General features: G+C 41.7%; 1 protein-coding gene across 1 annotated transcript in view; it reads right to left on the bottom strand.

Moving 5' to 3' along the window:
* The window catches only part of si:ch211-176g13.8 (F-BAR and double SH3 domains protein 2), a 38,833-nt gene extending 26,046 nt beyond the window's left edge, over positions 1 to 12,787 (bottom strand). The window contains exons 1-3 of the mRNA XM_017707755.2: positions 12,512 to 12,787; positions 10,211 to 10,308; positions 6,136 to 6,181 (exon numbers count right to left, since the gene is read on the bottom strand). Coding sequence (XP_017563244.1) covers positions 6,136 to 6,181; positions 10,211 to 10,308; positions 12,512 to 12,532 — 165 coding nt within the window. The 5' untranslated portion in view covers positions 12,533 to 12,787. The remainder of the gene's footprint in view (positions 1 to 6,135; positions 6,182 to 10,210; positions 10,309 to 12,511) is intronic.
* Positions 12,788 to 14,858: the final 2,071 nt, after the last annotated feature.

Here is a 14,858-nt window from a genome sequence, read left to right as displayed (position 1 = left end):
GCCCATGAGTGCCCCCAGGATTAAAAACAAAGAGGAAAAATACAGGAAGACACTGAGGTTATCTTGCTATGCTTTAACACTCACGGTCACTCCAAACGGAGCTACATCAGCATTAGAACTTCCTCAAAGCTGTGAGGCAGCAACACTACAGTCGGGAAAAAGTACATGATTCAGAATCTAATTCAATTTGACAAGTGCATGAATGAACCAAAACCCCGCGCATTTGGACAAACGGTTCAGTTTGTTTTGAGTCAGTAAAGCATGAAAGATGGATGCGCCAAGCAAGAACAGGCCCAGACTGTGCAACAATTATGCCAATTAATAACCGAGTGAAGGGCGGCGTTAGACGACAAGCCGAGGTCCACTGATGTTGCTCTGGCTCTGTGTGCCAACACGCACGTCTTATAACCCTTTCGAACAGAGCGGTCTGTGTTAGAGCACTCCTGCTCTGGCTGAAATGCTATCAGACATCGAAGAAACATTTCAGTGAGTTTCTTGTTGGTTATTAAAGCAGCAGCAGTCTTAGGTTTCATGCCCAAGACATTTACATCAGACTGAGTAAAAGCAGAGGTGTGTAGAGCCGCCCATGCGCAAGTAAAAGTATTGCTACTTCTGTGAAATAATAACTCAAGTAAAAAGCTTAAGCAGATGAACGAAAGACCAAAGACCGCTTATCAAGACATCTATCAGCACAAGAAGTAAGGCTTTTCTTCGCTTTTTGGTCCGACTTGTCTGACTGCATTGTGCCAAGTGTAAAGTTTGGTGGAGGGGGGATCATGGTGTGGGGTTGTTTTCCAGGAGTTGGGCTCGGCCCCTTAGTTCCAGTGACAGGAACTCTTAAAGCTTCAGCACCAAGAGATGTTGGACAATTTCATGCTCCCAACTTTGTGGGAACAGTTTGGGGACGGCCCCTTCCTGTTCCAACATGACTGCGCACCAGTGCACAAAGCAGGTCCATAAAGACACGGATGAGCCTGTTTGGTGTGGAAGAACTTGACTGGCCTGCACAGAGTCCTGACCTCAACCCAGTAGAACACCTTTGAGATGAATTAGAGCGGAGACTGTGAGCCAGACCTTCTCGTCCAACATCAGTGTCTTACCTCACAAATGCGCTTCTGGAAGAACGGTCAAAAATTCCCATAAACACTCCTAACCCTTGTGGAAAGCCTTCCCAGAGAGTTGAAGCGGTTATAGCTGCAAAGGGTGGGCCAACATCATATTAAACCCTATGGATTTAGAATGGAATGTCACTCAAGTTCATATGTATGTGAAGGCAGACGAGCGAATACCTTTGTAAACATAGTGTGTGTGTGTGTGTGTGTGTATATATACATATATATATATATATATATATATATATATATATATATATATATATATATATATATATATATATATATATATATATAATTTTTATTTATTATTCGGAGAACCAATAAAAAAATAAGAACAACATGCTAAGGGCGGTCGTGGGCTGGAGGTTAGGTAACCGGAAGGTCGCCGGTTCGATCCCCAGCACCGACAGTCCATGACTGAGGTGTCCTTGAGCAAAACACCTAACCCCCAACTGCTCCCCGGGCGCTGTGGATAGGGCTGCCCACCGCTCCGGGCCAGTGTGCTCACTGCCCCCTAGTGTGTGTGTGTATTCACTAGTGTGTATGTGGTGTTTCACTTCATGGATGGGTTAGCTCTGCCCCCACAGCATGGATGTATTAAGAAACTGTAAATCACATCTCTCAGTAAAACCTTGTTTAACTAAAACTACTATCCACTACTACTAATAAAAGGGGTTATCAGAATTTTTCGCCCTCTAATTTCTGCACACGTATTGGCCAAAATAACCATATCTTATATGATTATATACTGACCCACTGACAGGACAGGCCCACTGAGTACCAGCTGGACATTAAACCTCTCTACCCACATGACTATACACTCACTGCCACTTGTTTATAAACCCATGCATATCGCACAACTGTTAACATATTACAGGGCATAGTCACTCGGTTCACTTACTGGATGGGACACACACCACTACACAGTCACCTGCATAGTATGTATGCAATTTAACTTACTTCCCTTTGTACTCCACATTATATTTATGGTTGACTTAGTATTTTATTTTATATCTTTCATTCTCCAACTTATGCATCTGTGAATAGCGTATGACGATACTTTTGCTCGTTTCTTAGGTCTTTACTGTGCCTAGTGCTGCTGTAATAGACGCCTTGCCCTCTGGGATTAATAAAATTATCCGTCTGTCTGACCGTCTGTCTATCTACCCATCCCTATAAGAGTCTTTAAAAGATAGTTTGAAGTTAAAGTTTTTATATGTGTGAGGGAATCTATTTATTCAGATGTATTTTAGTCTATCCTGTGCTGTGTGCGGTTTCTCAGTTTGGAGCTTTATCGTTATGTTTTAGACCAAAAATCCCATGGAGAACAAACGAGCCTAATAAATCCAGTTCCTATGCTGATGCTGGATATTCTAAGACATGCAGTCATACAGAACTGGCATCACTTAAACACTGTTTTTCCCAGCTTTACCCTACAGTATTGTTTAGCTACAACAATATCGCCCAGCTTGGTCGCACAGCAGCCTATTTTTCCCATTTTTTTTTTCAAAAGCAATTCCTCCCTAATAATATCCCTCTATCACACGAGGCTACCAAGCTGGCAAAGTGAAGGCTGGCACAACTATATCAGTTGGACTCAAACATGGTACTCGAGTAGATGTAACTGAGTGAATGTAACTAGTTATTTCCCACCTTTGCCTAAATGAATGACGCAGACGAATGTGAGCAGGATCTTGTTGAATCTTGTTGAATTTTTTAATCACATCAGTGACTGATGAGATCAGATTCGCACATCAGTTTGGCTCAAGTTACATTAACACATTACTGCCAAAAGTAAAAATCCTGAAAGAAAAAGAAAAAAATCCTGAATCCTGCACTTTTGTCTCTGTTCTACAGGTCATCGTACCGCACAGCTGTGAGTTACAGAAGCATTTCCAGCCAAGGTCTTTTTCCTTCCTTTCCGTCCTCTCAATCTACCACTCTCGTCCCAGCCTCCCCACATAACGCAGACTCAGCATTTTCGACAGGATGGCACAGGTTCTACAAGCATGGCATTCTGTCCTAATGAGGTTAAAACAACAGGATTCTCAGTGTTTTTGTGTCTGCATGTATATCTCTATTTTATAAACCTATATATATATATATATATATATGCTCGACCAATATAACAAAAATATCAGATTATATTAGGTGTCTCATGGATTTATTGCCAAAAAGCTTGTCAACAAATCAGTGCTAATTAATGGTCTGTTTTATACCCTAAGAAACAGATTCCTGTGATATGAGGAAAGCTGGTTACTTTATAGAGACCGCTTCTTTTACAGCTTTACAGACTGAACTGGTAAATCTGAACATAATAAACACGGCCAAAAGAAGAAAAACACGTATAATGTGGCCAAGCTTAATTAAATGTTTATACGAAATGAGGATGCGGACCATCTTTCTCTGAAAGTGCTCAAATAAGTGGCATTATTGACGAAAAACCAAAAACAAAGATTAAACAGGTCTACAAAAGTGTCAAAATCAAACATTCATTAAATCATTCTGGTCTTGTGGGGTCCTGACCACTGAAGAACAGGGTAAAAGGGGGCTAACAAAGTATCAGAGAAACAGATGGACTACAGTCTGTAACTGTAGAACTACAGAGTGCAGCTATACAGTAAGTGGAGCTGATAAAGTGGACAGAGTGTAGAAACAAGGAGGTGGACTTAATGAAGTGTCTGGTGAGTGTATGAAATATATGATTTACTAAACGTTTTATCCTAGGGGTGCAAATGACCGTGATTAGTCTGTGAATAATCAACACCCAGTAAACCTAAAATCAGGAAAGCAACCCACTAAAATATAAAACGTGTAAAGACTCATTTTTTCTGGTTTCAGCCCAGGGGGTCCAGAAGGTCACTTAAGAGCAGCTAAGAATTCTGAGAAGCTCCAGCCCTGCCCTGAGACTTTCTACTGATGTTCAACCACTACCGATGTTTAATCTTTGACCGTATCAGACAATCCAGGCTGGTCTCATCAGTTATCAGAATTTTTATCCGTCTAAAATTGGTATCACTCACAAAACGTTCACAATGTTTGGGCCTTGTGTTCTAGCGTATACACACGGCTCACATAAACCCCAGAGGAGATTCTGGCCACACAAAGCTTCAGCCTCAGAAAGTACCAAAGGCCTCTCCAGCAGAAAGCAAAGGCCTGAGCTTTCCGCTCTGCAGATGTACATTCCACAGAGATAACAAACCAAGTCAAAGTCAGCGCCAGACAGACAGGAGAACCGTAAGGCAATCCAGCTTCAAACTCAAAACATCTCAATGACAGCCATTCATAGCTGACCGCAGTCAATAAATCCAATATGCGTGTGCAGAAACACTCCCAAAAAGACATTTCTGAACGCTCAGCCCAGCGAGGCTCACAATCACGAGCAGAAACACTCCGCTAGCGTGGACGTCACTGTCTACAGCGCCCACTGAATGCCTCCTTTAACCTCAACACATACCACTGTGAGGCTGACAGGGTGACATCATGGCATTATGTCGCTTTTTTTTTTTTTCTTCCAGAAAAAATTCTGAAAGCTGGTTCATGTGCGAGTACATGTGGAGGCCAGACCGGCCCGAGACGGAGCGGAAGGGAGAAGGAAAATCAAAACATTTGGCTTGTATCAGACTGAGCAAAAGCTAAAACACAGACATTGCTGTGGTTTTCTCAAACAAAACAGTCTTTCTCGCGCTGTGTCATCCTTTGAAAAGCTCAGCGTCAAAACAGTTTTCCTGCTCACGCAGTGCACTGACTACCAAACACAAGAAGGACTGAATCGTATTGCAAGGAAAGTAGATTTCAATCGCAGTCAGACCAGTTATTACTGCAGTTATTACTGCAGCTAATTTAGCTCTAAATATTCTCCAACATGTTAGAACTCAGCAAATTAAGAGAAACTGGGCACTGAAATTAGCAGAAAATGCCATAGTCAGGTTTATTTCCTCAAATCGAATCACACTTATTATTTATTATTAAAAAGAAAATAAATATACAAACACAGACTCTAAATATATAAATACACATGCACAATATACACTACTGCACTATTTCCATTGTGCAGTTGTAAAGTAATTAGTGAGTTAGTAGTTAGTGAGTCTGAGATAGATAAATAGATGAGATGAAGATACACGAGAGATAGAATATTAATATGAAAATCTTCCAGATTATACAAGATATGGATACAAGATGTATAACATGTCAATGTATACATGCAAGCATAGATTTGCTGGACTGAAGGTGCTGTAAGGTCAGAGTGAGTCTGTTGGTGTGGATGAGGTGTGGATTGTCCATGGAGATCATCATGACGATGACTCAGAGGTGCAGCGACAGGCCTGTAGACGGACACACCAGCACTACTGGCTGTTCAGCAGCCTTCCCTGTTTTACTTCAAGTCAACAAAACATGCAATTTGACCGGGGGTCAATTCAAATTTTTGCACACCACTGCGTTTACATAACTGTGGCCGCAAATTCTTAATTTTAGCCTTCAGGAACCAAACGGTCTGACTGCATTTGGTGTTTTTCTTCACACTGTAGCCTATTTTCCATCAGTTCTATAAAACTTCGGATTTAAACTGAGACGAGACTGACTTTTGTCACATTGAGTGAGACTGAATAATGTACCACACAACTGCACAGTATGCTACAAAAGGAAAAGGAGTCACGCCTCCCTAGAAATGGCAATTACATCACGATACTATAATACCACAGTCAGTCACCCTACATGTAATATAATTACAGTCAAGGAAGCCAAAAATGATGATTATATTTCAAACATGACTAATTGTGCATCCCTATATGTAAACAGACTACATACATCATTCCCAATATTATACGGAGCTCCTCTCAGACTCCATCAGTACATTATGTGGTCTTTCTCGTCATCACCTTCAGCTTTCCAGCACACAGAACACTATCCCCATTATTTACACAGTGCAGTCAGGAAAATGAGCAAATCATATGCAAATGTAAACTATACTCCCTTAAATGCAAAGCACTGCTGGTTAGAGTGCAGTAGGACTTACCTGGGCATAGTCCTTTTCTATAACGGCCTTCTTCTGGCTGTATGTTCTGGAGGAAAGACACAAACGCGAGAGTCCAAATCAGAACAGAATTCAAACACCGAACAGAGTGATGTACTGTGTTTACTTACAACGTGTGTACATTAAACAGACTGAATAAAACATGTTACATCAACACAATCGTGTCTCTCAGTTTTCCTACTGTATAACTGTGTTGATGCAATATACAGCCAGACGCCCCCATTTACTTCATTGCCAGTCAAAACAGCCATTAACTCTTGTGTGGTGTTGATGTGTTTGTTACTCGGTGGTCTGGTGGACCCACCGCATTATTGTTTTCAATCAATACAGCCATAACAATTTATGTAAAATATCAGATGTTTCAAATATCACAAGTGTCCAGCATAGGGCTCTCTTTTAGCAGCTGTAGCCAGTCAGCAGCCTGTCCATGTTTTCTCTCACACACACACACACACACACACACAAACACACACACACACACACACACACACACAAAAACAGCAGGCCATGTAGGAGGAGAACAGAACGCTGGATACAGCACCTCCACACTTTTACTCCCCGCAGGTTCAGCCCAGCACCACTAGGTGTAATGTAAATGTGGGGGGGTGAACAGAGTGAAGACACTGAAAATGGGTTATTTTTTATGTCCTTCACAGAAAATGAGCAAAGGCCGAGAATCCGAGGTTGAAATAATAATAAATCACACCATTTTCTCTTTTGGTAAACACTGAAAACGGGTCCCACAGACCTGAACACCACACAAGGGTTACGTGCAAGCTATTCATTTTTTCAATGTTTCTGAGGAGATTAGAGACGTTCCTGCCCGTCCCTCCACTGTGAGAAGACCACTCAGCGCTATGAGTCTGAAAGGATGTGTAGCTGTTCAAGAAGAACCTCACTGAGAAAAGGAGACGGACACACCAAACAAAGAAGCTGAACGATGGACTGACCACCCCAGAGTCCAGACCTCAGCACCACTGAATGGGTTTGATTGCTTCAGAAAATCATTGACCAGCTTCTGAGACTGAACTTTGGGGGTGCGTCTGCAGATTCTTTGGGAAACTAAAAGTGAAACTGAAAACAACAGAAGCTGAATGAACGGAAGATAAATGTGGATTGTGAGAAGCAGGAAATGCAACCAGCTTCTAAGACTGAACCTTGGAGGTGTGGCTGCAGATTTCTTGGGAAAACTGAAAGTGAGTCTCCTGAAAAGAATGGAAGCTGTAATAAAAGCAAAGAGTGGACACTAAATACTGATTCTGCGCAGTAGTGCGTGTACACGTGAATCATCTCATTTTGTTTTGGGAAAAGTGGGAATACAGCTGGATGTGATGTTATATCACAGTGGATGAACTGCATTATCATTCCGCACTGACGTAAGCGGAGAGCTATGGACCAGAGGATTACATCACTGCGCTGCGGTGCTCCGAGTTGGGCATGTCTTACTAACAGTGTCAGTTCGGTATGAAAGCTGAACTCCTTTCCAACCCACTTAGAGCTATATGTGAGTTCTGCAGTCCTGCGTGCACACATGCACATGTGTGTGTTTCATTTGTAGGACAGGACCAAAATTACACAACTGAAGAAAACAGAACGTACACGGTTCTTATTCTACGTAAAAGGAACATTTCACTGATGTCGGAACAAAACCTCAAACTTTACAGGAGGAGGAAAGAACAAACTCTGCTTTTAATGGAAGTCAATGGAACCAGAATTTCTTCCAAGTTGTTTCGGGATGTTTCTTTTGGTCCATCCTTCATGAAATTTGCATACAATGTAAAGGACGACAAGCATTTGCTGAGTAAACGCAGCCTAAGTGATGCACAATGATGCATGAACCACATCGTATTGGCAGAGATATCTGCTGAAATATAAATATCGGAAATGTATAGAAACTTATAAATACCTCAAACCAATATTTGACGATGTATTCATTGCAGGATGTTTAGGTGACGCTGGGCCTTAAAATATCTGCGTTATATTTATTTTGCTGCAGCTCTACAGAAATAAATGTCATATTTTGCTAATGCAGGTGGACATTTTCTACATTTTATAACTGTCTATGTATCAACATTGGCCGATATATACAGGAGAAACACTGGATATTGGCCAGGATTCCCATGTCAGTGAGTCCCCCTAAAATCATGACTATAGATATAAATAAAGACAGCTATATTTAATACACAGAGAATATATTATTATTAACTGAATGCACATAAATAAATAAAGCATTTGGAATTGACTATTATTATTACATATATACAATTACATGTATAATACATATGGTTTATTTTATTATTACTCATAGTTACTTACATACTGTCACTGTCAGAACAAAACCTCGCATCTCAAAAACATATATAATATTTCAGGAGAAGAAAAATATGCAAAATAAAATAAAACAACTTATAAAATTGGCAAAAAAACAAGATTTTGTGCTGACAGCCACAGTATATGGTTAGAAGCCATATGGCACCTGCCGTCTTTATTACACATATGTACTTACAAATAATAATAATAATAATATATGGGGCCTGCTATTATTACACGAGTAATTACATGCGTAATACACACTGGACATTTTATTCACACATATGTGTAATCTCATATCGTCACAGTTGAACAAAACACCTTCTTTAATCTTTAAAATAGTAACTTTACAGAAGAATTAACTTTCTTATATAACTTAGAACTAAGTTATAACTTTCTTGATTTCTAATGTGCTTATTAGCATGTAATAAAGACAAAAAAAATGGAGCTACGAGGTTTTCAGCTGAGAGAGACGATCCAAATGAGAGATATGGGACATATGACGCCCCCCACCCCCCACCCCCACCCCCCAACCTGACATATACAAACATACACATGTACGAGTTTCACAGACTCTGAGAGGAACTCCCAAAAGAGCCTGGGGTGATTTCAGAAGTCCTGTAAACAGCAGTGCATTGACTAGGCTTGCCTAAGTCCAGTCAACGCTTGTCTAAAAGGCCCCACAGCACACCTTCACCTCTGAGGATAAATGTACAAAACCACATTTTAGACAAACCTGGACAGACAGACAGAGAAAACACGGGCACAGATTTCGTACTCAGTGATTAAAACTTGAATTAACTAAGTAAAAAGTAAAATTGAATTAACATAAGTAAAAAAAAAACATATTACAGACTTTTTCACTCTCAAAACTACTGGCCTCTGCATCAGTTTAAATAATGAATAAAATGACAAGCCTGGAGGGAAAACAAGGTGAGCCAACTCAACTTAAAACTTGAAAATCCCAGTTTAAAAAACGAACCACGCTGCAATGAGGGCACCATCCCAGTGACCAGCACTGGACCCTGAAAGGTACTAATATTAGGTACTGATAATAATATTAGGTACTGATATTAAACAATCCAATACAGGTACCGTTTTTTAGACACAGCATCCCAAAAAGTATCATTCAAAAATGAGATTAAATTTGTGTTTTTTTGGCGAATTACAAATGCACAAAGTGTTTCTCTACAAAGTGGTGCAGTGTCTTTCTTAACAAGCGTCCAAATAAAATCCCTGAGCAGGAGGAATTTTCTAATTCTGCTGTGCTTCTCACCGACTTCACCAGCAAGTAACTATTCCAGCCCTTTAGACTTTTATCATTTAATGCAGCCTTAAAAATGTAACCCAACTGACATTGTGTGACTCTGAGACAGTAACAGTTAAGACGCCTATACCGACTTATTCCATAGCCGTGAAATAAATTCAGAATGTGAAATGTGTGGCCGTTATGTCTCGCTTTCAAAATGCTTAGTTACCGATATTTCAGAAAATGGAGTTGTTCTGGAAGTAGCTCTTAAACTGTAACAGCGCATTAAATGAGGTGTGCTGGTTTTAAACTGAAGAACGTTCGATCGTTACTGATACTCGGTATATGAAATCGGTATTGGGGGCGAAAAAGTCGTACAGGTGCTTCTCTATTTGGGACCTTTTTTCCGGGAGTGTACACAGCCATGACGCGTCATTTGTGCAGTGACATACTGTACAGTCCCATTAGTCTGACGGTGGTGATCTCTGATGGCCTTACCTCAGGTCTTCCAGAAGGTCACAGTCAGTCTGGTGTTTCACATGGAGTCTGCTCAACTGCTCTGCATGTGTGTGCTTCAGCTCCTGGCTGACTTTCACCTGCAGGACAGGTTATATAGACTGTTACTCAATGGCATATATATATATATACATATATAACCAGAACCCCCCCACCCCCTCCCAACAAAGTCATTTTGCACTATTTCTTCTGGTCCATTCATCATGAATTTTATATGTAAAGAGCAAGAGACCTTTTCAAATTATGTCAAAAACAAAAATGGAGATACAAGGTTACACACACACACACACACACACACACACACACACACACACACACACCCCCCCCCCCGGCCACTTTATTAGTTACACCTGTTCAGTTGCTTGTTAACACAAATAGCTAATCAGCCAATCACACGGCTGCAACTCAGTGCATTTAGGCATGTAGAGGTGGTCAAGACGACTTGCTGAAGTGCAGACCGAGCATCAGAACGGGGAAGAAAGGAGATTTAAGGGGCTTTGAACGTGGCGTGGTTGTCGGTGCCAGACGGGCTGGTCTGAGTATTTCAGAAACTGCTGATCTACTGGGATTTTCACGCACAACCATCTCCAGGGTTTACAGAGAACGGTCCGAAACAGAGGAAATATCCAGTGAGCGGTCAGTTGTGTGGACGAAAATGCCTTGTTGATGTGAGAGGTCAGAGGAGAATGGGCAGACTGGTTCCAGATGATAGAAAGGCAGCAGGAGCTCAAATAACCAACCAGAATCTCTGAGGAACGTTTCCAACACCTTGTTGAAAGTCTGCCACGAAGAATTAAAGCAGTTCTGACGGCAAAAGGGGGTCCAGCCTTTCACCAGCCTAATAAAGTGGGCGGTGAGTGTACATATCTATATATATGTTTGTATATATATCCATACACACATACGTCTACTTTGCCGTTACTCCATAGGACCTCCTACAACTACCACTCATAATCACACATGCTGTTATTCCCACGGGGATCTTTAAATGGGCCTAGAAGTTTTCAAATAAACTTGAAAAGGCTCTTAAAGGAAAACTCCACCAACTTTTCAAACACTCAACATAATTCAACGGTTGAAATGTAAAGAAGTTCATTCCGAGCGGTTTGGCACGAAACGCTCCACTTCTAGAGAAACATGCCGAGTCAGAGCTGTTCGCAGTGGTGATGATGGGAACCAGACGTCCAACCTCTAAAACCTCCCTCAAAGCGGTCCCGAACACTCCACCTCATGTCCGAGACGCCGTTCTACGGTAGACTCGTTATAAAGATCTGGTCTAAAACATTTTTAATCGACGCACTTCAACCCATTCGAGGCAGAGGGATACATGACGGGTGTTTTAAGGCAAAACAGTCCCTACAGAAAAGTCATTTTTTCACATGAACCTCTATTGTGCCATCGTCCACATCACACGCGAAGAAAGCAGCCTCTACAATTAACCCTTTCACACCAAACCTCTCCGAATGACTCTGTTTACATCTCAAAGCCTGAATGATTCAGACTTTTTGAAATATTGGTGGAGCTTCCCTTTAAGGCACAGCCAGGGAGCCAGAATAAGCCTATATGGCTTTACAGGCTATTTATTACTATTGCTATTTTTTAAATCAGCAGACACATTTTTTTTTTAATTTAAGGAGTTTTTAAGGATTTTGCAGTTTTATTCCAGACAAAACTGATCAAGTCAGCACATTTCAAACTGGCCTGCAGTTTGAATTTGTTACATTTTTAGGGACTATATTTTGGCTACATTTTCCACAGGAAAAAAATTGTCCTACATCTATTTATTTAAAGCTGTGGGAATTTGGTAAGAATATAGATTTAAACTAAATTTAATTTACACTAACATAGCTTTCTTACACAGTTAGCGTTAGCTACCTCAGCTGGACTGATCTCCTGTTGGCTCTTTCTAGATTTTAGCTCACACTCTGTTCAAACTGCTGGAATAAGTACATAATTAAGTGTCAAGAAATGTAGGAAATAATAACTACGAATCACAGCTGCAACGTTAGCTGAAGTCAGCTTCGGTATTCGAATTTTCCCGTTCCACCTTAAATAGTGCAGCAGTTACATTCTGGCGCCTCAGGCGCCAGAATGTAACTGCTGCACTATTTAAGGTGGAACGGGAAAATTCGAATACGAAGCTGGCGAATGGTCAGCCAAACTTCAGCCTCGTCTTTTTCAATTAGCTACGGCACTTTTGAGACAAACTGTGAGGTAAACTTTCCTCTAAAGCTTAAAGTACGTTGTTTATTTCGCGTGAGAGAGGAACAGGAGCCGTTTTACCTTCCTTGGCGGAGGCTGCATGTTTACAACAACAACCACAGTCCCGAGAAAAGTCCGAGAAAAAGAGCCAAGCACATCTGCACCTCCTCTGCTTTCACTGGGATAAACGGCCCGGAGGAGGTGAAAAAAGTGGATGTAGGAGGTGTGATAAGTATCTAGAGAAGCCTACAAGGCCATATCGATCTTCCAAAAGCCCTTTTTTCCGCTAATGCTGGTGCTGGTGAAAAAAAACTGCAGCCCCAACTTTGCTGTGTGGGAATTGAACGGGGTTTCCGGATGGGGGGCAACTCCAACTGGAGCGTTATTTTTTCCCCCACTCGTATTCGGGAAAGGCCCGCCTCGCTGATCTGTGATTGGTTGGAAGCGCCCCCACCTTCTGGGTAAGGATTGGCGAGTGGTGCCACCTCGCACAGAATCCGCCTATCAGCGGGCTGCTTTCGAGCACGAACTGGTAGCCAATCCTAGCGCACAGAGGGCGGGACTTTCCCGAATACGGGTGGGAATAAACAAGCGAGAATGAGACGCTTTATAGCTGCTTTGTTGGCGAGTGCTGTACAGTGTCGCCCCCTAGTGGCTCAAATCTGCACACTATGAGCAGCGTGCGATTGTTTTTTTTAAAGAATTTAATTCCTAAGTTTTACGAAACACACACAAGAGTTTACAAGGTCTTTGATTTATGCCTGCTTCCGTTCTTTTCAAGAGACTCGCTTTCAGCTTTTCAAAGCAATCTTGGAGCCACACCTCCAAAGTTCAGTCTTAGAAGCTGGTTTAGCATCTTGTGAAGTGATGTTGAGGCCTGGACTCTGGGGTGGTCAGTCATTGTTCTGAGGCCACCAGCAGCTTCTTTGTTTGATGTGTCTGTCTCCTTTTCTCAGTGAGGTTCTTCTTGACAGCTACACATCCTTTCAGATCCACGGCGCTGAGTTGTCTATTTACAGTGGAAGGATGGATTGATTTTCTCCTCTCTTAAAGATGAAAGCTTAAAGTGCTGTTTATCTGATGGGGACAGTTTTGGGGGTCAGGTCTTGCAGGTGGTTGTTAGGAGTCCCGTATCCTCTGTGTCTTTTATTCATTTTTTAAGTCCAGTTTTGGAACCTAGTACTTAATGACTGCTTTAAGTGTTAATTAAAGAAACCGAGAGTGGTCTCTGACTGTTGCTGTCATCCATAAACCTTGTATCTCCATTTAGACTCTGATCACCTTTTGCATTGTGTTAAAACACACTATATGGCCAAAAGTATGTGGATACCTAGTCTAATGACTTAATCAATGATAACAGACATAAAAAATCAAGTGCACAGTCATGCTACACAATCTCCACACACACTGGCCATAGAATGGGTCATACAAAAAAGCCCAGTACTGTGATAGAATCCCACCTTTGCCGAAAGTCAGTTTGAGAAATTTCTGCCCTGCTAAATCTGCCCCTGCCAACTGTAAGTGATTGTGAAATGGAAGAGTATAGGAACAATAGCTCAGCCACGAAATAGACCAAGAGAACTGACAGAGTGGAGCCAACATGTGAGAATTGCCCATCTTCTCTTGCATCACTCATGACAGAACTTCCTCTGGAAGCAACTTCAGCGCAAGCACTGTGTGTCAAGAACTCGGTGAAATGGGTTTTTATGGCTAACTAGCTCCAAACCAACCTTAAGTCACAATGTGCAATGCTAAGTATCCGGCCAAGTGGGCAAAGCACACAGCCAATGGTCTCTTGAGTGACGAATCACACTTCACCATCTGTCAGTCTGATACTTTGATCTGGGTTTTGAGGATGCCAGGAGAACACTACCTTTCAGAATACATGCCAACAGTAAAGTTTGGTGGAGGAGGGATAATAGTCTGGGGCTGTTTGGCAAGGGTTGGGCCCCTTAGTCCCAGTGAAGGGTGATGTTTATACTGCAGCATTTTAGACAATTATATGCTACCAACATTGTGGCAATAGTTTGCGTACGGCCCTTTTCAGTTCCAGCATGACTGTGGCCTGCACAGAGGCCTGACCTCAACCTGACTGAACACCTTTGGGATGAACTGGAATGCTGACTGTGAGCTAGGGCCTCTCTTCCAACATGTGGAAGTGTCTGACCCCACAGATGCTCTTTTGGCTGAATGGGCACAAATTCCCCCAGACACACTCTAAAATCTTGTGGCAAGTCTTCCCAGAATAGTGGAGACTGTTAAAGCTGCATCCATATTAATGCCCATGGGTTTCGAAAGCAATGTCAAACAAGCTGATATAGGTGTGATGGTGAGGTAGTAAGGTGGCCATATAGTGCACAAAAGCCAAGTCTTTAGTCATATACAGAATTCAGGTGCATGACGAAAAAACAAAGCAAGACAACTCAGG

The sequence above is a fragment of the Pygocentrus nattereri genome, chromosome 18 (assembly GCF_015220715.1).
Source record: "Pygocentrus nattereri isolate fPygNat1 chromosome 18, fPygNat1.pri, whole genome shotgun sequence".
NCBI lineage: Eukaryota > Metazoa > Chordata > Actinopteri > Characiformes > Serrasalmidae > Pygocentrus > Pygocentrus nattereri.
Note: the sequence above shows the minus strand (reverse complement) of the source record. Positions and strands in the feature narration are given on the sequence as shown.